General features: G+C 40.0%; 1 protein-coding gene across 4 annotated transcripts in view; it reads right to left on the reverse strand.

Moving 5' to 3' along the window:
* The window catches only part of Cage1 (cancer antigen 1), a 39,657-nt gene that overhangs the window by 10,139 nt on the left and 4,084 nt on the right, over positions 1-25,434 (reverse strand). The window contains exons 2-8 of one of the 4 annotated variants that reach the window (XM_036188828.1): positions 17,611-17,698; positions 15,992-16,512; positions 13,076-14,128; positions 8,867-9,013; positions 6,196-6,306; positions 4,826-4,906; positions 4,168-4,275 (exon numbers count right to left, since the gene is read on the reverse strand). In XM_036188828.1, coding sequence (XP_036044721.1) covers positions 4,168-4,275; positions 4,826-4,906; positions 6,196-6,306; positions 8,867-9,013; positions 13,076-14,128; positions 15,992-16,512; positions 17,611-17,698 — 2,109 coding nt within the window. The remainder of the gene's footprint in view (positions 1-4,167; positions 4,276-4,825; positions 4,907-6,195; positions 6,307-8,866; positions 9,014-13,075; positions 14,129-15,991; positions 16,513-17,610; positions 17,699-25,434) is intronic. The other 3 variants (XM_036188829.1, XM_036188830.1, XM_036188831.1) reach the window with 3 other exon arrangements.

A 25,434-nucleotide genomic window follows, 5' to 3' on the forward strand; every position in this document is an offset into this window, starting at 1 on the left:
AATCAAATGTAATAAAAGTTTTAAATAAAAAATTACTTTTTTTCCTGAGAGTGGCATTTAGGCTCATCAGGAAAGCTTATTAATATTTTTCTCTGAAAGTTACTTTAATTTTCAAAGAAATTATAGAAGAAAAACTACAGAAAACTTTCCACTAGCTAACAGTGCTAAGAGTGATTTTCAGCCTTCTCACATTTTATTTATTTACTTTTTTTTTTTTTTTTGAGACAGGGTTTCTCTGTGTAGTTTTGGTGCCTGTTCCGGATCTCACTCTGTAGACCAGGCTGGCCTCGAACTCACAGAGATCTGCCTGGCTCTGCCTCCCAAGTGCTGGGATTAAAGGCATGTCCCCCTTATATTCCTTTCTCTGCCCAGCCATTATCACTTCCTGTCTCAACCTCCTTATTGCTGGGATTAAAGGTGTTTGCCACCACTGTCTGGCCCTGTTTCCTTCCAGACTGGATTAATCTCATGTAGCCCATTGTGGCCTTGAATTCACAGAAATCCAGATGGATCTCTGCCTCTGCCTCCTGAGTGCTAGCATTAAAGGTGTGTGCCATCACTGCCTGACTTCTATGGCTAACTCTGTGGCTGGCTCTGTCCTTTGATCTTCAGGCAAGCTTTATTAGAATACAACAAAATCTCACATTTACATTTCCCCCTTTTTGTCTAAAATAATAAAAGAAGGTTATAACAAATAAAAGAAAAACTATATACAATAAGTATAATAACTATATACAATATATACAGGGAATAAATACATTAACAATGTTCAGTCCATTAACATTTGACAGACTCAGAGAAAATACTCCATTATTTATCCTATTTTGGTGAGTTCAAAGTGTTGTATCTAATTCACTTTCTATCCTAACTTGTATCACCAACCCCAAACCATCTTTTGATGTCTTTCAAACTTACACACTTTACATCTCTTTGGTGAGTTTCTTTCCTAAATTTGTTAACAAGGAAAACTATAATCTTCAAACACTTCAAAAACCTACGGAATATGGCATTTATTTTTTTAATATTTATTTATTTATTATGTATATGGTGTTCTGCCTGCAGGCCAGAAGAGGGCACCAGATCTCATTACAGATGGTTGTAAACCACCACGTGGTTGCTGGGAATTGAACTCAGGACCTCTGGAAGAGTAGTTGGTGCTCTTAAACCTCTGAGCCATCTCTCCAGCCCAAGAACATGGCATTTAAAATGTTTTAAGAACTTGATTTTTCTGGAGAGTGAGATATGTCTGCTCCTGGCAGCACCAATTACTTCAAAGAGGATGATGGGCATCGAAGGAACTCATTATGGAGTTTGCTTACAATGTGGAAAAGGCTAGCCATTTGGGCAATAAACTGCTCTAGTCTGGATTGCTTGACAATATGTTGTATAAACTGGATATGCAGGACCCATAGGAAGGTGACCACTGAACTTTGCTTAAAAAAAAAAAAAAAGGCAGGATGGTCCTCTAAGTTTCTGCTTCACAGAAGAAACTGTCAGACATTCTGCAGGACACAGGAAAGCAACTGATGCCCCAATATTGTAGAGGAACTTTGGGTTATTGTCCAGGCAGCCAGATGTCTCTGTCATTTCTAGAATTTTAGAAGTTGCTTACAATAGACTTCCTGTTTACTTAGGTAATATTATATCCTTCTGGGGTCTTTGATGGAGTTGATGACTAAATAGTTATGATAAAAGGTAAATTAGATATAAAACTTTAGACTCACGAAATAGGAGTCTAAATTAGGATAGATAGAATATTTTCTTTAATTTTGCCAAATACAAATAGACTAGATATTGTAACTGTAATTCTTGCTTGATAACTGTTTTGTTTTATGTAATTTTACTATGTTAAATTAAAAACCTTTCTTTTTGGTTAGACAGAAAAGAGGAATTGTTGTGGGATGGTTTTTCTGTATATTGTGAGTATGTGTTGCTTCCAGTGGTTAATAAATAAAGGTGCTCTGGCCTTTGGTAAGTCAGGATAAGAACTAGGTGGGAAATCCAAGCAGAGCTACAGAGAGAAGAAGGGCAGAGTCAGGGCAGACGCCAACCTGCTGCCCAAGGAGCAACATGCCAATAGACTGGTAACGCCATGGTCATGTGGCAATATATATTAATAGAAATGGGTTAATTTAAGACATTAGAGCTAGCTAGCAATAAGCCTGAGCCATAGACCAATCATTTTGTAATTAATATTAAGCCTCTGAATGATTATTTTATAAAAAACAGCTGCTACCCAGGAGGGTCCAGGTAGGACCGAGAAACTTCAGTCTACAGTGGCACAATGTAATAATCTAACACACATAATCTATAGCGATAAAATTAAGATCGTTCAGATTTCTAACTTCATAGACCTTTTTAAAAAAAACCTTTGATTTTCAGGGCATGATGGTGCCTGCCTTTAATCCCTGCACTCAGGGAGGCTGAGGCAGGCATCTCTGAATTCCAGGCCAGCCTGATCTACAGATCGAGTTCCAAGACAACCAGGGCTACACAGAGAAACCCTGTCCTGAAAAACCAAAAAAAAAAAAAAAAAAAAACAAAACAAAAACAGAAAGAAACAAAAAAACAAAAACAAAAGAAACCCACAAAACTTTGATTATCATGTGGCAGTGATACATATTATGCAGCTGAATGAATGGAAAAGGAGGATATTATAGAAAATGAAATAAATCAGACCCAGGAAATTAAAAACACTGCATGTTCTGCTTGATAGATAAATGCTTTTAAACAGTTAAAGTGAGTGTGTAGTAGTGATATCTAGAGGATGGGAAGAACAGAGGAGAAGACAGGATGGCAGGGGCTTGGATAACAGATCCAGTGGTCACAGGAACATGCTCCATATTCTACAAATAATCAGGAGGGAAGTGGCCAAAACTCCAAACACAAAGTCATGGTAAGAAGAAAGAGACTTATTTGATTAATGCACATTGTATATGTATATTAAAATGTAGTACGGGAAAAAAAAGAAAACTATTATACTGTACCAACTCAGTTTTTTAATTGTTCTGTAACTGTCTAAACACCAACATCATGTTTTCATTTCCTCCTGTTTTCTTGCATTCTCCTTATGTGCCACCTGAGGTAAACTAATAAGAGTTATTTCCAACCATAGTCATTGGATGCAGCCATTATAGCAGAATACACAAAAGCAAAGTGTGCTTTACCACAGTGGAAAGTAGCACATATTTTGGAGAGCTGTGTGTGGTGTGTATCTGTAAGCTCAGAACGTCAGAAGCTGAGCTGGGATATCGTGAGAAGAAGGCTAGCTTGAATTAGACAGATCCCATCTCAAAAAATAAATGACGGGCTGGAGAGGTGGCTCAGCAGTTAAGAGTACTTTTGCTGCTCTTCCAGAGGACCCAGATTTGGTACCCTACACCCACATCAGGCAGCTCGTAACCAACTAGAACTCCATCTCTAGGTGACCTGACACCCTCTTCTCACCTCTGGATGTACATACACACAAATAACATTTTTAAATAAATAAATAAAAATAATAAAAGGAGGGTTAAAAAAAAGCTAGTGGTAGAATGCTTATCTAGCATGAGGTGAGCCTTGGGTTTGATGCCTAGAATTAGGGAAAACAAAAGCATGTTTATCTTTTGGCTTCTGCATTTTGAAAGAGATAGATCTTATTAGTCTAAATACAGATCAAGTTGAACAATATTTAAATTTTTATAATTATTTTTAAAATTCCTTTTTATTTTTATTTTATGTGTATGGGTGTTTTGTTTACATATGTCTGTATATTGCTTGCATGCCTGGTACCTGGAGAAGTAAGAAGAGGGTACTGGATCTCTTGGAACTGGATTTATAGACAGCTGTGAGCTACCTTGTGAGTGCTGGGAATTGAACCTGGGTCCTCTGGAATTACAGCTTAACCACTGAGCCACTTTTCCAGACTGATATGTACAATTTTAAAACATGAAAATACTTCCATACTTTTGTTGGTAATATTGCCATAATGCCAGTGTGACTATTTTAATGAGCAATACTTTGGAAGTTGATAACTTTTTTTTTTTTTGAGCTGAGGATCGAACCCAGGGCCTTGTGCTTGCCAGGCAAGCACTCTATCATTGAGCTAATCCACAACCCAATAACTTCTTAAAATGTAGTGGATAGCAATTGGCGTAAAAAGGACCATAAGGCATTGGTCTATCTTACCAAGAAATCAAGCTCCTCATTTAGATTGTGGTATTTATCCAGTTTGACTGCCAGTAACACAGGTGCATCTTGGGCATTCTTGGCTTCTTCCGAATCAAACTCTGTGACCTGAGATTAAATATGTTTGCACACATTATAGTAATTACACACTCCTATCATTTTACAGTATCATTTTAACCTGCAAATCAAAGAAAGGGGGTGGAGAAATAGCTTAGCAGGTAAGAGAATTTGCTGATCTTTCAGAGGTCCTAGGTTCAGTTCCCAACACCACCTCATGGCCTCACAAACATCTGTAATTCCAGTTACACAGGAGCTGATGCCCTCTTCTGGCTTCCTCAGACACTGCATACACTTGGTGGATATACATGCAGGCAAAACACTCACACATACTTTTCTTTTTTTAAGGCTCAAAGATTGAGGATTGAGTGACACGAGACTGGATTCATAAAAGTATGGAATTTGCTGGGTGGTGGTGGCACACACCTTTAATCCCAGCACTTGGGAAGCAGAGGCAGGCAGATCTCTGGGAGTCTGAGACCAATCTAGCCTGGACAGCCAAGGCTACTTAAGAGCTAGACGTCAGCAAATTTGCCAAGGTAACATAAATATCTGCAGTGTGTCAGCATGCTGAAGCCAAAGCACAGTGTATTAAACTCACCTCAGCAGTGTGATCTGGAAGTGCTTTTTCATGAGCAATTAACTCTTTAAGAGTTGCAATTCTGTTTTTATGTTTCAACAACTAGAAAAAAAGTATTTTATATTTTAGAGGAAAAGAAATCAAGTTACCTACTAGAACATTTATGATGAAGTCATGCAACCATACAAAGTCCAGTACTTAATGCCTAAATGATGGAGATGATTTTACCACTTCCCTGACCAAGAGTTCCTACAGCAGGCTCAAGAATGCTCTGCTTAGGAAGATCAGCTAGCAAGTCACCTACAGCCCTGAATTGTATGAGGTTTCTATGGTCCTTGCTACAGATGATTCACGGGGCCAAACTCTGTTGTTCACAGCATGTTGTTTAGATGGAACACTTGCTTGCTTTCTGGTGGATGGAACTTTGGTACATGATTTCCCCAATAAAAATTCTATGGGCAAGTGGTTTCACTGAACTCCCCTGGCACATGACCTTCATCCTGTGATCACTAGTTAGTGCTAGGGAAGTGCTGTGCATACTTTTGTGACTCCTGCAGGACATCTGGGAACCTGTTTCCTTCTGATTCAGCCCCACTGTGCTTTTCTCTGGCTGCTTCTACCTGGAAGCCTTTTGGTATAAGACATCATGGCTAGAAGTATAGCTGGATACTGAATCCTATGTGAGCCCTGGCGTTCACGGTGGAAGGCGAGAACCAACTCCTAAATATTGTCTTCTGACCACCACACATGCACCATGGCCCATGTGCACCCCCCCAACACACACACATTAGTAAGTACAATTACATTTAAATTTTTGGGAAAGACAATGGAGAAACTCTAGATACTTCTACTCTGACCCTTCTTCCCAATGAAGAAATAAAGGGTTTGTTTTAAATGTGTCTAAGTGACAAAGTTTGAAGCCACTATAAGGAATGTCAAAACAAACTCCTCTTTAGGAATCAGTAATGACATGGGAAAATGAAAAAAGTCTTTCTTTCATTTTTATTACACTTACTTATTGTGTGTGTGTGTGTGTGTGTGTGTGTGTGTGTGTGTGTGAAGCAGTCAGAGGAAAACTTCTAAGAGTTTGTTCTTTTCTTTTATCATGTGGGTTCCAGTGGTTGAATTCAAATCACTGGGCATGGTGGCACGTGTCCCTAGCAACTGAGCCATCCCATCAGCCCCTGTGAATAAAACTTCCCAATGCAGATTTAATTTGTAAATAAGTCAAATTTTGGCTAGTATATCTACTTGTAAGAGGGATAATAAGCTAGTCTGGTCCCCAAGTACTTCTTAAACAAATCTGAAACTTTAGGAGCAACTGTTCTGTGATGTCTTAGCTATCTTTTCCCACTAAACTGAATCAGGTTTTAGAATAAAGAATACAGTACCTCTTTCTCTAAATCTTTCTTTCTAAGGTGAAAGCTCTTCAGTTTTTGCAGCATTACGTCATTAGCTTTCTTGCTTTCTTGGCAATGTCCAGCATCAGGAATGACGGTATCCTAAGGATAATGGTTTGAGAAACTAGACTGAAATTTTTTCTCTGAAGCGAAAATAGAGAAGGAAAATCTCCTTTTGGATATAAGGGGCCAAAGGAGATAAATGATATCCATACTTCAAATGCTCTTCATTATTTCAGAGTTAATATGAAATCCTGCATGTGGATTCACACATGCACATATATTGTTATTAAGAGTGGGTAGTTGTGCCCAGTGGTGGTGGTGCTCACCTTTAATCCCAGCATGGGAGGCAGAGGCAGGAGGATCTCTGTGAGTTCAAGCCCAGCCTGGGTCTACAAAGCTAGTTCCAGAAAAGTCAGGGCTACAGAGAAACCCTGTCACAAACAAACAAACATACAAAAACAACAACAACAACAACAACAACAACAAGAAGTAGGTAGCATACTTGCTTATCCTTATCTATAATAAATACATACTTATACATTCATAGTATATTGCTCCTTAGCCTGGCCAGTGTACATACCCAAACTTAAATAAATTGCTACCTCTGACACTAGAGCAGCCAGACAGTCTCAACAATATTGCAAGTAGGTAGTTCAAGAGTAGCCAAGATATATAGGTAACTATACCAAGATAACCTAGAGGTCTAATGTGCAAGGCTTTGTGTTGAGTTCTGCTACTTACACATGAAACTTTGTAAAAGAGTTCAACTCTTCTAAAGCTTGCTTTTTTTTTTTTTTTCTGAGTTAAAAACAAAAGCCTATAGCTCAGTGGTAGAGCATTCCATCCTCAGCTCAAAATAAACAAACAAACAAAACAAACAAAAACCCCCAAAAGCCTGATAAGACAAAGAATGATGTAAAGTTGATTCAAACATGTCAGGAACAGTAAATGTTTGAATGTAAGTGCCTACAGGGATAGCCAGGAGGTCAGCAAATACTTGCTGCAAGCTCATTATGGGCTTGACTCTGCATTGGGTACAGAAAAAACAGAAGGTTTGTGTATCTAGTGGAGTGGGAGATACAAAACAGGCAAACAGGAAGTATTTATTTGTAGTGGGGTGGAATCCACTGAGAGGGCTGATGATACATTGCTATTAAGACACCCAGTACAGCAGCAGCCAACAAATGGACTGAAGAACAGCAGCCAGGAACCAGGGTGAATCTAAGCAACGATTGCACATAAGCAGCTGTCAGGAGGGTGGGATAGAAAAGCTAGTAACCAAGAAGAGTCTACACCACATTTAAGTCAAACCTTTAAAAACACAGTTATGTGTTTGTGGGCCACTGCTTTTAGATCTGTGATCTACACACAAAAGGTTTAGCGTGCTATCCGGCGTTCAACCAATCCTGATGTTCAACAACATTTAGCTAGATGATACAAAGGTTTTTATCATATTGAAAACACAGCAATGAGAGGAGGGCATGGTGGTGCACACCTTCCTAGTGATTCATTTCATTGACTTTTCAAGAATCAAGAAATGGTAGCACACGCCTTTAATCCCAGGACTTGGGAGGCAAAGGCAGGAAGATCTCTGAGTCTGAGGTCAGCCTGGTCTACAGAGTGAGCTCCAGGACAGCCAGGACTACACAGAGAAACCCTGTCTCAGAAAACTAATAAATAGATCAATAATAAATAAAAAACAAAAACAAAAACAATGGCAAGCTATGCACTTGTATTTCAGTTCAGATGGATGTCCTTACAATGGAAGAAATGTACAACAGAAGAAAAAGCTAATTTGAAAATCTAGCAAGTACATACCCTTTCATATCATTTTTGTTGAATGCAGTTGTTGCCCAGGACAGAGCAAGTATGGTTCCTTATTTAATGAAACAGGCTGAGAAATCTCATGTTACTTGGACAAGTCACATAACCAAGACTTGTGAGGCCAGGATTTGAACTCACTGATACTTCATTTAAAAATTATCTCTATCTATCTATCTATCTATCTATCTATCTATCTATCTATCTATCTATCTATCTACCTACCTATCTATCTATGGATATATGGGTATTTTTTGATATTTTATGGATATATGGGTGTTTATACAAACTGCACTTATGTCTGGTGCCCACAGAGGCCATAAGAGCAGCTAGAGCCCCTGGAACTGAAATTACAGGCAGTTCTGAGCCTTCATTTGGGTGCTGGGAATCGACCCTGGGTCCTGTGGGAGGACAGTTCTTAACCCCTGAGCCACTTCTCCAGTACTGTTACTTCATTTTTCATTCTACTCATGTACACAGGTCTCCCTGCCTCAAATTATTTTAATAAGGCAAACAAATCATTAATGTGAACAATCAGTAAGAGCAGACTGGCCCAAAATATAAGACAACTGCTCTGGAAGGAAGACGTTCCAGATATCTAATTAGTCTCTTTATTCTTTATCACTTTCTCATTACCTCTGACTGTATACAGCTGAGGGAACTAGATGTCAAAGAGACACAGTATGAGGCATCAGGAGAGGGCTGGTGGTTGGAGGTCTGCCTCTGTCTTGTCTTCTCCTGTAACTTAATTCTGGACCTTTCATAGCCCTTTTCAGCTCACCCCAACCCTGATGGAAGAGCTGGTTTATTTATTTTTTCAATATTGTTCATTTTTTACCTGACATGTGAGAAGTCCTATTATCAGGGCCAAAAGACTGTGGATTCTAGAGGCCAGTGGGAAAGTCCTCGTCATAGGTGGGAGTTCCAGGGTTTCTTTACAAGGCGAGCAATCCACGAACAAATTAGAATGGAGCCACTTTGTACCCTATATGTACACAATTCAGATGTGTCACAATAAAGTCACAGGACCCATATTAGCCTTTAGGTAAAATACTGATAAAGCTCTACCCTTAAAAGCTATGAGCAGCGGTTCTGAAGCATCTTTCCTTGGGATACCTTTATATTCTTACATTTTATTGAGAAAAATAAAGCACAATTTTAAAAACAAAAAAATTGAGGACCATATTTTTTACATTAGAAATTGTAACAGTGTTTTAGAGTATTTGTTTACCAATTCACTGGGCTAACAATCCATTATGTCTCAACATAAATAGGCCTTTTATTAAAATTATGTTCTCAAAAATAAAAACGCTAGTGGAGGAGCAGTTTTCTAGTTTTTGCAGTTTTGGGGGTACTGGGGATCAGAAGCTGGGACTCACCTGTCTAAACAGGTGCTCCTCCTGTGCCCAGCTACAGACGGTGCTCGTTTGCAATCAGTTTTAATTCTACAGTTGAAAAGGCAGCTGGATTCTCATCTTTGAGCCACACAGCCTGTGGTGGTTTGAATCTGAATGTTCCCCATAGGCTCATATATTTGAATGTCCCCAGGGAGTGGCTCTTTTTGAAAGGATTAGGAGGATTAGGAGGTGAGGCCTTGTTGGAGGAGGTGTGACTTTGTTGGAGGAGGTGTGTCGCTGGGGGTTGGGCTTTGAGGTTTCAAAAGCCCATGTCAAGTCCAGAGTCTTTCCCTCTGCCTACAGATCTGATGAAGCAAGCTCTCGGCTACCACTTCAGTGCCCGTCTGCATGGATTAAACTTCTGAAACTATAAGCAAGCCCCAATTCAATGTTTTCTTTTATAAAAGTTGCTTTGGTCATGGCGTCTCTTCACAGCAATAGAACAGGGACTGATACACATCCCATCAGCCAAGAGGACAACTACATTACCATATTACACAGCTTCTAGAATACCACGCACTTGAGAAATAACAATGGGAAAGGCAATAATGTCTTTTTTTTTTTTTTTGGAGCTGAGGATCAAACCCAGGGCCTTGTGCTTGCTAGGCAAGCGCTCTACCACTGAGCTAAATCCCCAACCCGCAATAATGTCTTTTGAGAGAGGTCATCAAAACTAGTATTCTCACATGCAGAGCCAAATTCTTTCCCTATCTTTAAATTTTTAAGACCGTGTTGCCAAGCCTGGCTTCGAATTTGGGATCCTTTTGCTTCAGACCCCAAACGTCTAGGATTATAATAATGTCTTTGTTCCATGCTACTAGCTTAGTTACAAATATATATAGTACGCTATATGAGTTCTGAGTCTGATCCACTTTTCTTTTCTCTTTTTTTGGAGCTGAGGATAGAACCCCGGCCCTACCACTGAGCTAAATCCCCAACCCTGATCCACTTTCCAAACTGATTTTTCCTTTTAAGAACATTCTTCATATCTGCTAAATGAATAAAAAATATTTTTATTGTTTGTTACATTTAATTTTGTGTGTGCAACACATGTGGAGGTCACAGAACATGTAGGGGAGTCAGATCTTTCCTTCCACCACGTGAATTTCAGTAACTGAATTCAGGTTCTCAAGCTTGATGGCAAGCGCTTTTACCCATGGAGCCATCTTGCTAGCCCCCAAACAACGTTATTTCTTAAGCGGTTTGTGTCTTACTATAAAGGTATGACTGGGCAAGGAATGGTGGCTCACATCATGAGGCACCCGTGATCCAAGGATCACCCGTGATCCAAGCAACCAGGAGACTAAAACAGGAAGATCACCATGAGTCTGAAGCCAACCTAGGTTACATAATAAAACTCTGTCTCCAAAAAAAGGGGGGAGAGGGAGAGAGGAGAGGGGAGGAAGGAGTGGGAGGGAGAGAGGAGGAAGGAGTGGGAGGGAGAGAGGAGAGGGGAGGAAGGAGTGGCAGATGCAGATCCAAAGACTAGGGCCATCACAACCAATAACTGCCGCTTGTTTTCCTCTGAGACTAGCAAATGCTTCCTGGGCCCTCCCTCATCAGCACGGCTCGGTGCTCCGCCCCGGAAAGCATTGAAAAGACACTGAGACGGAAGGCAGAAGAAACATCTGCCACATCATGCTACATCACACCAATCACGTCTTAATATTACTATAAAAGTGCTTTTGACTTTACAGATGCTCTCAGAGTGTATTTTGAGAAAATGGACCTAGAATAAAGAAAAAGCAAAAAGAGTGGGAATTCGGAGATGTTAAAGCAATTCTTAAGTCAAGATAAGACCGGGAAAGTGACTTCTTAACATAAAAACTAATGGGGAAAAAAAAAAAATCTATGTCGCGTTAAACCCCTGTAGTTAAACCGCCTGGAAAGGTACTGTGGTTTGGGAGGAGCTAAACTTGAGGTCTCTGCTGAAGTCAGCCGCTCGGAGGTGTGGCCCCCAGAACAGCATCATCAGTTCCCCCGGGATCTGCTAGAAGAGCATGTTCTATATAGTCTGTATGTCAACAAACATTCCTTGACATGCTGCGCATGTCCAAGATTGAGAATCACTGATCTAGGCAATTCTTAGAGAGCTCTTTAGTTGTTTTTGTTTGTTTGTTTTTGTTTTTTAAACAAAGACAACATGGGGTTGGGGATTTAGCTCAGTGGTAGAGTGCTTGCCTAGCTCAGCTCCAAAAAAACCAACCAACCAAACAACGACAAAGACAACAATATTTTCCAAAAAATAAAAAAATAGATTTACTCTCAAATAACACATAATTATTATGAGAATGACTCCATGATATGTTCAAAGCAACATACCAACTCCATTCAAGTTATAACAAGATGAAAATAAACATAGCTGGGAATGGCGGCACATGCCTGTAACTACTTGGAAGGCAGAGGCAGGAGAATCACAGGAGGCCAGCTTGGTCTACATAACAACCAATCAATCAACAACAATTAAATAACAATTCTTAAAACTAGACTTGTCCAATTTCCTAGCTCCAACTGGCTTGCTTTCTTCAGCAAGTTGACCCTTGGCATACACCACCACAGCTGCTAGATAAGCTTTCTTCCTAACCAGCCAGCTGACTAGGATTAACTTTACCTAGGCAGTGCAGTGGCTCATACAAGAAAATCTAACACTCAGAGTCTCAGGCATTAGCATCTTGAGGTCAAGGCCAGCCTCAACTGCATAGTTTTCAGGCCAGCCTGGGTTTCACACCAAGACCCTGTCACATACCAACCAAAATAGATTTGGGATTTTATTCTACTTTAAGATTCATAGGGCTGGAGAGATGGCCCAGTGGTTAAGAGCACTGGCTGTTCTTCCAGAGGTTCTGAGTTCAATTCCCAGCAACCACATGGTGGCTCACAACCACCTGTAATGAGATCTGGTGCCCTCTTCTGGCCTGCAAGGACACATGCAGACAGAACACTGTATGTATAATAAATAAATCTTTTAAAAAAATTCATATACTTTAAGGAAGAACTATAACAGGTGTGCCCTGACTTGTGAAAACTGTCCCTTCTTGGATGTGCTTTTAGGTATTTTGCTAAAACAAACAAACAAAACAAAGCTTTGGAATGACATTAAAAATTCAATTTCTGTAAATGTGTTGATAAAAGGTTTTAATGCTGTGTTTTCTATGTTTTACATAGAAATAATTTTGCAAGTATTATGTGCTATAGTTTTACTTTGTAAGAAAAAGGACAATTTTATTCAGTTTATTGCTAAATTAGATTTGAAACCATATGTCAAAAATCCTCTGGTAGTCCAAGTAAATCAGACATGTCCTACAATTCCCAATAACAACAACAACAACAACAACAACAACCCCTCTTTCAAAGAATCCCTGTAGAGATGATTCTCAGGAGTGGTCATGGGAACTCATAAAGCTCCCAGGTTAATTGTCACCTCTACCAAAACCAACACAAGAAACCAAGAATTATTGTTCTTTAAGGGGAGTGCCCAGAAACTAGTAGAAACTTCTCTACATTTGTGGTACATTTCCCTTTCTGTTTCTATTTTAAAAAGGAGTAATAATTCTTCCTACAAACAAGTACTACATCTGAGTATCAAGTCTAAACGTCCAACACTGACCACTTGAAACTTTGCATTAGACATTCAGCATCTGCATCAATACCTGGGTGCCGACTGCCTCCATCACTTCCTCCAGCTGCTCCCTGGACTGGATTATTTCAAACTTAGGGGTGCAAGCCTGTGCCTCCCCCTTTGCAGCCTGCTGCTGGAGCTCTTCGTTTTCCTGCTTCAGCTCGTCCACCTGCTGCTGGAGCTTCCAACTTTTAGCTCTCTCGCTCTCACAGGTGAAGAGCAAACTTTTCACTTCCGCAACCAGCTTCTCAACTCTCGATTTCAATTTCCGTTTTTCTTTCAGATTCTCCTTTTCCCGCCTCTGGAATTCCTCCTGAAAGGCCAAGAACTCTTGTTCCCGGATCTCCTTCTCCCTGTTCAACAAGCCCAGCGCGGAACTGGTGGCCATCTCCAGCTCGCCTCTCTGCTGTTGCAGTCTCTGTAGCTCTTCGTCTTTCTGGCTTAAGGTCCTCTCTATCTCCAGGCACTGGCTGACCGATCTGTTTCTCTGCTGTATCTCGGCCATGTACTTTTCCTGTAAACGGACGTAATGGACCTTGATCTTTTTAACCTGGAGCTGCAAGGTCTCCTTGTCTTTCTTGGACTCCTGAAGGTGCTTTTTGGTGGAAGCCGAAACCTCCTGCAGATCCTGAAATTTCTTGTTGATATCATTCTTCTCTAGGAGGACGTTGTATTTGTCATCGATTAAGGCCTCCATGTTCTCCTTTAGTTTGTTTATGATGTCAACCAACACCTGCTGTTTGGTGACCTTCATCTGTAGTTCTTTAAGCCTGTTTTCCAAGTGCAGGTTCCTACCGTGGAGGTCTTGGATCTGCTTCTCCTGTTTTTTGTTAGTCTGTTTCAATCTCTGCAAGGCTTCATTTAAAGCCATGTCCTCTTCCAGAGGCTCCAAGTTTTCAAAGCTTAGCTCCCTATCAGGTATCATGCACTTGTCCTGAGATCTGCTCTTGAAGATGCCGGCTGGAGACCAAGATGAGGTAATGGCTAGGCTGTCTACACAGTCTTCTGTGACTTCCTCCTGGTGACTAACTGACATCTCAGAAATTTCCCCAGAATTCTCCATTTCTTTTGAAGAAACTTCAGGCTGTAAATTATAGTAAATAAAATAAATGTGACAGAGTAGACTGCTGAGTATAACTCCCAACAGCATGGCAAAGCACAAGAATAGACATAAGCTAGACATGTGTCTCATATTTACTTAGATAAAAGAAAAATTATATATATATATATATATATATATATATATATATATATATATGTATTTTTTTTTAGCTGAGGATCGAACTTGCGCTTGCTAGGCAAGCGCTCTACCACTGAGCTAAATCCCCAGCCCTCCCATGATCTTTTATGATGTAAACCTTGGTCACATATAAGGTGCTTTCTTTGGTTTCAAAATCAATTAAGCAAATGTACTAATTACCCTATAGACTATAAAGATCTTTAATACTTCACCCATGCTGACTCATATGAACATTAGAATGGCAGACATACTTCATGATTGACTTTATGTCCACAATACAATTTCGCTCGGTGTGTGTATGTAACAAAAGACTGCACAGTTGTGGTATAGAACACTAAAATGAATATGAAATTAAAACTCCTGTATGAAGTGTCTGTAGTGGTAGTATTATGTCAACTTAGAGATGCTGAGCCCTTGAATGTTTAATGGCTTTTCATTGCCCTGGGATAAAGTCACTTATCTAACCAAGGTTCCCAAGACCTTGCTAATTGCTACTGATAGCATACCCTAGTACCCTGTCATCCTCCTCTTCCATACCCCTTGCTCCCTGCAGCCCCACGTTTCCTAGACTCTAGGCTTCCTTGAGATCCTAGTAGGTATCACAGTTGTTCAGTGGACCTTTATTTACCCATCAGAACTCAGCCCCAGGACTACTTCAAGGAAGCCTCCCCACCCTCTCTTGCCTGGTAAAATACCCTCAGCCGAGGCAACCATCACCCCAGACAGTTCTAAGAGTCAAGTGCACAGTGGTTTGTGTGCTTATTTGGTTAATAGCTGTCTCCTTTACTAGGATGGTATTTTCATGAAGACAAGAGCCATGTGTTTCTTATATGGTTGTTTTAACATTATATAACCATTACATAGCTGTCTGGTACACAATAGATTCTTGAGAGTACCTGTTAACTCCTGGCGGGTGGGAATTAGATGCAATGGGGAAAGGAATAAACAATTTTGAGAAACCTGAATTAAACAGATCTTGGAAATGCTGGTTTCTAGAAATCAGCATTCTAAGAAGTTCTCTTTCAAATACTGCTGTCTAATTTCCAAATCAATAAACAAAAAAACATGCTCATAGTCACAGACAGATGAGTAATACCTTTTCTTGTGAAACTCATACTGCAAAGTGATTATTTCCACTACTGTTGGATTAAACTCTTCTGCTGAGGTTGTTTATCGAACACACAGACTTTCTACTGTTGATGTCATCAATGCATTTAGGATATCACAGGTGACCACAACCAATGACACCTAAGACAAGTAAGTATTTGCTTGTCCAAAGAAGCCCAACAAAACAGACAAGTCTTTGGCTTCTTTTGTCACACAATTTAATAAATACCTCTGTACAACCTCCCTTTCTCAAGCTTTCCCACAAGACCAACTCTTGAGTCTCAGCAAGTTTGGTGTAATGGGTCACACTTAAGGCAACATATTGATACTATGCCGTGTAAATATTAAGAGTAGGACAGTGAGTCATAATCCTTAGAGAAATAGCCATTTGGTAGAGCTACTCTATAAGTATGGACTGGATTTATTAGGAAAAAATTGTATCTGATTGGTTAAGATCTCCACGGAAGCACAGTCCCTTGAATTGACCTGATGAATTAACAATATTTGGAAAGTCTCAGACTGTGTGTTTGTAAACAGTGAAAACACCCCTGCATCCATTAACACGCTACAGGCTTTAATGACACCAATGTTCGATCTTACCTCCTCTGTTTCATAGTTAGTTCTGAAGTCAAGCAGGTCTAAGCAATTCTCACTATCAAATGCATCTTCACCACTTCCGCAGACATTTTTCTTACACAGAAAGCTTTGAGGCTGACTGATGTTGAGGGCGACATCTACAACAGCGCTTCTAGCCAGTGGCTTTTCCACACATGGCTGCGTCTCTCCTCTGTAGTAATTCAGAGAAAGACTTCGAGGAGATTTCCTGACGTGCTCATCAACAAGTTGGTATTTATTTTCGGAAATGCTATCTTCCATTGGACTTTCTCCCTTATATGCATCTAGCTTCTCACTGGCACCTGCTGTATCATTATATTCCTGGCTTTGCAACTCTGGCTTCTCCGAGTAAGAAAAATCCTCCCCCAGGTCTTGAAATGTCATCTCATCATTAAATGCCTCTATCCAGTGAAATTTGCAAATGGGTTCAAATTGTCTCGAGGAAGAAACCCTAGTGTTAGCTGGTTGATTCTGTATGCTCTCTGAGTAATTCCCAAGGTTGACATCTTATTAGAAAAAGAAAGAAAATGATGAGTTACCGTAAACATATGTTGTAACTGTTATACTTAAAAATAAATATTGAAATCTTTTAAGAATTGTGTGTTATTTCAAACAAAACAACTTGTATTCTTTTTTGTTGTTTTGAGACAGGATTTCTCTGTGCAACAGTCCTGGCTGTCCTGGAACTTGCTTTGTAGACCAGGCTGGCCTCGAACTCACAGAGATCCACCTGCCTCTGCCTTCTGAGTGCTGGGATTAAAGGTGCGTGCCACCACTGCCCAGGCAAATTCTTCTAAACTTTCCTATTGGTTTTAGGAGTTTGTAGGTGCTTATTAATTTCTTACGTAGAAAAATCATGTTTACAAATGATCACTTAACTTTAACTTAAAAATTATTATTGTATATGTATATATGTGTGGGAAGACATGCCACAGCACATGTGTGGGTCAGTGGAAAACTCTATGGGATTCTCTCCTTTCTCTTTTATATGGACCCTAGGGATGGAACCCAGGTCACCAGGCCTGCACAGCAAGCACCTTTATCTACTGAACCATCTCATACGCCCTTGTCTGCCTTTTTATAATCCTCACACCACTTGCATTTCGTAGTCCTGTGTATAATGAATTCTCGAGTAAGGTTTGCCAAATCTTTTAAAATTACTATTCTTTATAATTATAAAACAAATTTCTATATATTATTTGGGCTTGCATTGATAAATATGGTTAGTGTGTTTTATGACTAACTCTTAACTAGCTTTTAACCCAGTATCAGTTTAAGACAAAATAAGACATTTTGGTTATATCAACACACATCTCCAAAATGCTTGTGTGGTATTCTAGTGTTTGAGGCGATTTGAATCACAGCCTGCTCATTAAAGATTCATGACTCTGAGCAAATCAGATTCTTAATGCAAAATGGAAATAAAAAGTACTCTTATTTCAGAAAAATGTGGTTTACTTTGATAACATATATGTATATATACATATATACATACATACATATACACACACATATATATATATTTCATCTCAGTACCTGGATATTATTATTATCACAGGACACACAGTTTTTCTGTTTTTTATATTGCAGCAAAGGATACTTACCACCTATTAAACTGTCTTGTGTGCTATAAATATCTTCAGAGAGTATGTGTGTAGACTCATTTCCCCTTTTTATATTCTTTGTTTCATCCTGTATAATAATTTAAAAAGCATTATTAGCACTTCAAGAAAATATCAGCTTCTTCTAAAGGAGTACATAATTTACTTTAGAGGTTTTTCTTATTTATCTATCTATCTATCTATCTATCTATCTATCTATCTACTTATTTATTTCTATTGTCAGCTTGATATAGTACAAATTCTTATCCTAATAGCAAAATGTTTCATTGAGGCTTCCCCAGTAATTGAGTAAAACCAAAACTTATTATAAGCCACAGTCATCCTAGGGTCCCCCCTGCTATATAGCCTCCATGGTTCTGTGGGTTGCAGTCTGATTGTTCTTTGCTTTATATCTAGTATCCACTTTTGAGTGAGTACATACCATGTTTGTCCTTCTGGGTTTGGGTTACCTCACTCAGGATGATATTTTCTAGTTCCATCCATTTGCCTGCAAATTTCCTGCTGTCATTGTTTTTCTCTGCTGAGTAGTACTCCATCGTGTATATGTACCACATTTTCTTAATCCATTCTTCAGTTGATGGGCATCTAGGTTGTTTCCAGGTTCTGGTTATTATGAATAGTGCTGCTATGAACATAGTTGAGCATGTATCTTTTTTTTTTTTTAAAAGATTTATTTATTTATTATTATGTATACAGTGTTCTGTCTACACATATCCCTGAAGAGGGCACCAGATCTCATTATAGATGGTTGTGAGCCACCATGCGGTTGCTGGGTATTGAACTCAGGACCGTTGGAAGAGCAAGCAGTGCTTTTAACCTCTGAGTCATCTCTCCAGCCCAAGCATGTATCTTTGTGGAATGATTGAGCATTCCTTGGGTATATGCCCAAGAGTGGTATGACTGGGTCTTGAGGTAGATCAATTTCCAATTTTCTGAGAAACTGCCATACTGATTTCCACAGTGGTTGTACAAGTTTGCATTTCTACTGTATAGTTTATTTTTATTTTTATTTGCTTCACAGACAGAATGTGAATTTTAGTACATTTCTATTGCATATTATTGCAGCACATTTGGGCTTTACCCAGAAGATCTGCATAGAGAGGATGATTGGACCATGGCCTGAGTGCAGGTGTCTGAGATGGTCTGTACTTGGCTGGGCTGGGGAGGTGCCTTTTGCTCCACCCCTTGGCATTCCTTTAAATACCCTGGGGCAGAGCCAGTTGGGGCCTGATGGATTAGAATTCAGGCTATCCTGTATCTTCTGTCTGTTTCTCTCCCCTCCATCCTTCTATCTAATATATCCTGTTGCTCCTACTCAAGAGGACTCTGGGGGAAATGTGAGTGTGAGGGATGGTCCCCCACAGATGGTACCACTGAACAAAGACTAAGAGAAAAGAAAAAAATAATATAGATATTAATATCCAGAGTGCTTGGTGAAAGTGGGAGTGTGGCTCTGCCAGTTAGAGAAGAGGGAACGATCTGGTTTTATAGTGAAAGATAAATAGGGCTTTATCCTTGAGAGAAAAGGAAAAAACAGACTGGAAGGATGTCTGAGGCTGCAGCACAGAATCTTCTCAATCAAGATTTTTCTCAGCCAGGCGGTGGTGGCGCACGCCTTTAATCCCAGCACTCAGGAGGCAGAGGCAGGCTGATCTTCGTGAGTTTGAGGCCAGCCTGGTCTATAGAGCAAGATCCAGGAAAGGCGCAAAGCTACACAAAGAAACCCTGTCTCAAAAAACAACAACAAAGAAAAATAGGGAAAGTCAGAAATATATAGTATAAAAAAGTAAAACTTAGAAGAGTAAGGTAGTGTAGGAAAGATTTAGAAAATAAGATAGGCAACTGGACAGAGAAACTAAGTCTTTATTTTTCTAACTTTGGGGCCAGGAACACAAACAGGGAAAATCTGTCCACTTTGAGTTTAACGGGAAGAAACAAAACAAAACAAAACTCTTCTTTGAGCTTAAGGGGCAGGAAAAAAGCTCTTCTTTGAGTTTATCGGGCAGAAAAAAGATTCCTACAGAAGCTTTTGGCCTGAGGATAGCTAAAATGCTAAGTCCAAGCAGGAGAGGAAGGAAATTTCATCTGTTCGCCAGCAATGCCTGAGGGCACTTTTACAACATCATACCAACAGAATAAGTTTCCTCTTGACCATGAAGTCAAAAGCTTAGAGAACAGAAATTCTGGAAAAACTTAATCTTTTTCTTTCAAACTAAAAGCTTTCTTAAAAACAATCTCTCTTTAAAAAACTAAAAAGCTGTTCAGAACTTTCTCAGATTTTCTTTCTGTAAGGACAAAAGAAAGAATCACTTGGAGATATTAGTGCAGGAATTCACCTGTGGTTTGCTCTAAGAAAAAAACAACAAAATTCTTGGAACACGGCAAAACCTCTTTAAGTTCTGTCTTTCTTTTGTGCCAGAAAAAACAGACCTTAGCCAGAATTCTTCTGCTGCTAGAAAGATGCTCAGGAAAGTGCAGGGCAGCTTGAAGAAGCTGCTGGCATGGTAAAAGCTGAGTTATGTCTGCAGCTGCAGCTGCAGCTGCAGCAGCAGCAGCAGCAACTCTGTCTTGGGGGAGGATCTGAGCCAGGACAGGATGGAGAACTATCCAGAAAAGCTGTTTTGTTTTGTTTTGTTTTCTATGAGAGAAAGGCCCTTACTGAGAAAAGCTCTGTTTCAAGCCCTTTTGGTTTCCCCCGCCACTGACACCTGGTGAGGCGAGGGAATGAAGCCCGGAAGGGTTGTTGCCTCTGGGAATTAAGCTACTGTCTGAGAGCACGTGGACAAACAGGCGCAACCCACTGGGGGACCGGGGCCAGGTGAAAGTTCTGTCCTAATGTGAGGCTTGGGACAACAAAAGCCTCCCTTAATAACAAGCAGATATCTATCAAGGAGAGTCTCTCTGAAGGAACTGCAGGAAAGCTTTGCTTTAAGCGCTTTTGTTCCTTTTCACTGTCTGACTGAAGCAAATGAATGAGCCCAGGGAAATTTTGGAATCAGGGATGCCTGCCTCAACATGTGCTAACCAGGCAGGCCTGGTTATTCTGATCTAGGGCCATTATTAGATGACAGAAAAATACCTATTAAGATCAGCCCAACTGGGTGGTGGTGGCGCACGCCTGTAATCCCAGCACTCGGGAGGCAGAGGCAGGTGGATCTCTGTGAGTTTGAGGCCAGCCTGGTCTACAGAGCTAGTCCAGGAAAGGCTCCAAAGCTACAAAGAAACCCTGTCTCGAAAAACCAAAAAAAAAAAAAAAAAAAAAAACCCAACCAACCAAACAAACAACCATACAAACAAACAAACAAAAAGATCAGCCCAGAGAGAACAGAAATCCTTTGACTCAAGAATCCTCATGTAGTGTATAAAAAAAAAAAAGCTTGTTTGAAAGCAAGCCGGTAGAAAGGGAACCGGAAGTCAACTTCCAGACCCAAAAAGAACTATGGGAAATAGAATCCAAAAGGTAGCTCGTAACAGCAGGCTGATACAAAGAGAAATCCATTCTGGGAAAGGTAGCTTTTCCACTGAAGATGGCGATATTGCCTGGAAAAACCGTTTTGTTTTTGTTTTTTTAAACTGGAAATGAAATTTCCTTCCTATGCATTTCTAGAAAGCTTAGATTTACTTCCCAAAAAGTTGAGAGCAAACAAACAGCTTGCCTCACAAGAGATAATTAAAAAAAAAAATCTTATGAGATTGAGTTGTGTTTAATATTCCATAGAAACATTGATAACATTAAAAGATGCTCTTAGTAAACTTAAAATGCAGCTTTTAAAAAATTAAGCAGAAGGAAAATTGTGAGTTTGTTGAGTATCAGCCCCAATGAAAAACTGTAAGGAAACAGCTTGCAGCTGTGCCGCTTTTTTTTTTTTTTTAAATCTTTTCTTTTATTCTATTTTATTTTAATTTTTTGTTTTTTTTTTCGAGACAGGGTTTCTCTGTGTAGTTTTGGTGCCTGTCCTGGATCTCGCTCTGTAGACCAGGTGGCTGGCCCTGAAGTCACAGAGATTCACCTGCCTCTGCCTCCTGAGTGCTGGGATTAAAGGCGTGTGCCACCGCTGCCTGGCTGAGTTGTGCCACTTTTAACCAGAGGCAGATAGATGCAGGATCCTTTGAGAAAATGTCTTATATTGCCTATTAGCTGCGCAGTGTTTTGTATGGTAGCTGGATGACAAAGAGTTACCTATAAGAGCAATGAAGTCACTTAGAAATATGTTAAGCTCTCAAGGCAAACAGTCTAGCAGGGGAACCTGCTGAAAGCTGCAGGTCTGGAACTTCACTCCAACTTAGACAATTATCTTCTCATGATTGGAAATCTGTTGAGTTGCCAGCTAAGCAATTCAGAAGCAGAGTATTTCCTTAGAAGGTTTTTCTTCTCATTCTCTTTTCGGGTTTGAAATGAACTCCAAAGAAAATTACTCTCTGTCTTCTTGGAAGAGAATGTAAATGTTAAGAAATCTTCTAGGTGTTTGCTAAGTTAGATATTTGCTAATGGTAGCCCTAAAGAGAGTTTGCTAAGAGATTCTTCCTAGTGTAAGTTAGTTAAGAGTAAGAAGTATATTTGCTAATGTGGCCCTATAGAGTTTCCTTAAGAATATAAGCTTGTAAGAAGTATAAATGTTCAATGTGAGTCTAAATACTTAAATGTTGAATATGAGACTAAATGTTTAATGTAAAAAAATGACCAGGACATGTAGTAAATGGCCATGCTAGTTGTAAATAAGAATTGTAAATGAAGTATAAATAGGCTTTAGGTCTAAGGAAGGTTTAATAAAGTCATTTAGAGTAGAGTATGAACCTGAGATGCAGAAAGTAACATCCCTAGCAGACTTAGCAGTTCCAAAAGCCACCAATAACAACAAAAATAGCTTCAGAAAGTAGCAGCCAGGTGTCCATGGCTGAGACCCATGGAGCATCATAGCTTCCTAAGCAGTGGATGCCAAGAGCCAGCCAAAGCAAGCCAGCATGAGGGGCTGAAGTCTTTCAGCTGTGACGAAGCCATAGTGAGAAGTGGACACCCTAAGCTATGAGAAAGGCTAATGGCAGGCAGCAGCTTGAAGAGCCCAGACAAGACGCTATACCACTATACCACAAGAAAGGTGAATGGTGCACAGTAGCTTTGAGAGCCTAGCAGCTTGTGTTGCTGTGGGAAGGGTGAACGGCGAGCAGTAGAGACTGCGGGAACCAGAATGCTTTGGAGGTTGAGAGCAGAACAGTGTCAGTGCCTGACAAACAGCTGAGACGTGGGAACTGCTGAGGCTGAAGAGCCAGACTGAAGATCTGCTGCTGGCACCCAGTTTGCTGAGCACTTAGACCATCAGTGAAGCCGGTAATGGCTTTCCTCCCAGAGCCAGGTTTGCTGTGGGAGGGCCACAATTCAGTTCATAGCAGCTGAAAGGAGCCTTGAGCCCATGTGGCTGTGAGCTGTTTGGAGGCTCTCTGGCCTCAGGACACAAAGGTCAGAGAACAGCCTGGTTATGGAAAGCTACAGATTGCAAAGCACAGCAGTAGCTGAAAACACGAAATGTTTCAGAGAGACTTGCTTGAGCTGAAAGTTTCAGTTATAGAACTCATATTTGGAGTTGTTTGCTATACACAGACTTAAGGGCAGCTGACCAGAACTCTTTTTGAACTTTTGAACTTAAGAAATGAGATGGACAGTAATGATTTCATTTTTCTAAATAGGTTCGAGATTTAGTTTAAAGAATTACAATGGTACAGTTTGAATTTACTTATGTATATAGACTCTATCAATGCTGATGATTTATGGAACTGCTTATGTGAAAATGAAACTGTTTAAATAGAGAAGATTGGTTTTTTTCCTAACTAGGTTCGAGATGTAGTTTAAAAAGTATAAAGAAGGTAGCGAGTAGGTTTGTAGGAATTATAATTGTGTATAGTAATGGGCATAACTTTTCCTACTACTTCCTGCTGATTGGGGGCACTGGTAACCTTATGGGGATCCTGAGAAAATTAAGAATTATATTTAAATCTTGGCTGTAGTAGTCTGTGAGGATGGATCGTCTCAGCCAGTTGCTTTGATTGCTGATTTTTGATGTTGGATCATCTGGCTGTCATCAGAGACCTTTCAGGGGTTCTTGGCTGATCAAACCATATTAACCTGGAAGCAATCCATAGGTTCTCATCTTCTGTGGAAACAAAAGCAGAACCTCTTTTCCAAAGCAGTGTATCCTTAGACATAAATTTTGAAGTCAAGATACCTTTAAAATATACATATTGGTTTAACTCAATAGCCTTTAAAATCAAATGTCTTTCTGCAGTAAAAATCCCAGACAATATAATCCAGTCTCTCTGTGTGATTTCCATCTTTACATGTCTTATTATATATTACTTTTATTGTCTTTAAAGAATTTATTAAAACTGTTTCTTTATATAACTGTCTATCCTCCTTTTCCTCTCTTGCAAGCCTATATATATTTTTATACACAATGTAAACCATTTAGAGGTTTATTCCACCTGATCTGTCTTCTGTTTATCTATAATCCTTTTCTGATCATTGTAAAGTGCAGTGTTGCTAAGATTAAAGTGGCCGTCCTGGCTGCTGATTCCATCCACTTTAGATTCCCAACATGGCAGAGGTACCCAGGAGAGTCACACTTACCCTACCAACTGTGGGGTCCATGCTGCCACCAGGTAGTGTGCATCCCAGGTCTTAAGGCTCCCCCAAGGGGGCACACTCCAGAGGCATGTACCTTAAGGCCACAGGCAGGTGTTAACAATAACTTGCTACCTCACTAGGGGCGATGCTTCAGGGCATTGCTCAAACAACCACCCACTAGTCTACAAAACTCAACATTCTTGAAGATCTTGAGACATCTTTTATTTCATGAGAAAGGACTCTAGGACCTCTCATGAAGACACAGGATGGATGCTGTCAATGTCTTGCACAACAGCCGCTTGTTTGCAGACAGACACAGTGAAGATGCACTAGAGCAGGAGACAGGCCCTTGTTTAGGCTCTCATCCTCTTTATGACTGAGCTGTAGCCATGTCCCCTAGCTGCAGGCCTGAAACTTCATGAGCAGAAAGGATTTGTCTTAGCATGTATAAAACTGTACCACCCTTGGCAAACCAAGACTAAGAAAAGCAGGCCTTGCATGCCCCTTCCTTCTGGGTCTACTGGAGATCTTTTACCATCCCTCATAATTTTGAAAAAAAAAAATGTTCACATGAGAGCAATCTGGGTTATCCCCTCAAACTTCTGACTGCAGAGTGCACACCTGAGGCATGTCTGAAGCAATGGAGCTGGCTTCTATACAGAAGAGTGAGCCTGAGTTAGAGATGTCTTGAGAAGGACCACTGATGTCTATTGTTTCCAACTCTGTCGTACTTTCTAATTTTTCATGGAAAATATCTACTTCACAACATACAGGATCTGAAGATGATAATAGCTTTTCCCTTTTTTTGTGCTGCCAGGGATGATGACCAAAACGTTTGAGAGTCCTTATTTCTAACTGCCGAATGATGGAAGGAAGGCCTCTTAGAAACAAGCAAACAAAAGAGAAAGACACACTTTTAACGTTAATTACTATGTACAACGACTTTCCTCTTCACAGTAAGAAAGCAGTAAGGGGGCTGGAGATGGCTCAGCAGTTAAGAGCACTGGCTTCTCTTTCAGAGGACCTGGGTTCAATTCCCAGCACCTACACTGCAGCTTACAACTGTTTGTAACTCTAGTTCTGCAGGATCCAACACCTCTTCTGGTCTCCTTGGTACATGTGGTACAAAGACATACATGCAGGCAAAACTCCCATACACTTACAATAAGAATTAAAAAAAAAATAGTAAA

The sequence above is a fragment of the Onychomys torridus genome, chromosome 5, assembly GCF_903995425.1.
Source record: "Onychomys torridus chromosome 5, mOncTor1.1, whole genome shotgun sequence".
Taxonomy (NCBI): Eukaryota; Metazoa; Chordata; class Mammalia; order Rodentia; family Cricetidae; genus Onychomys; species Onychomys torridus.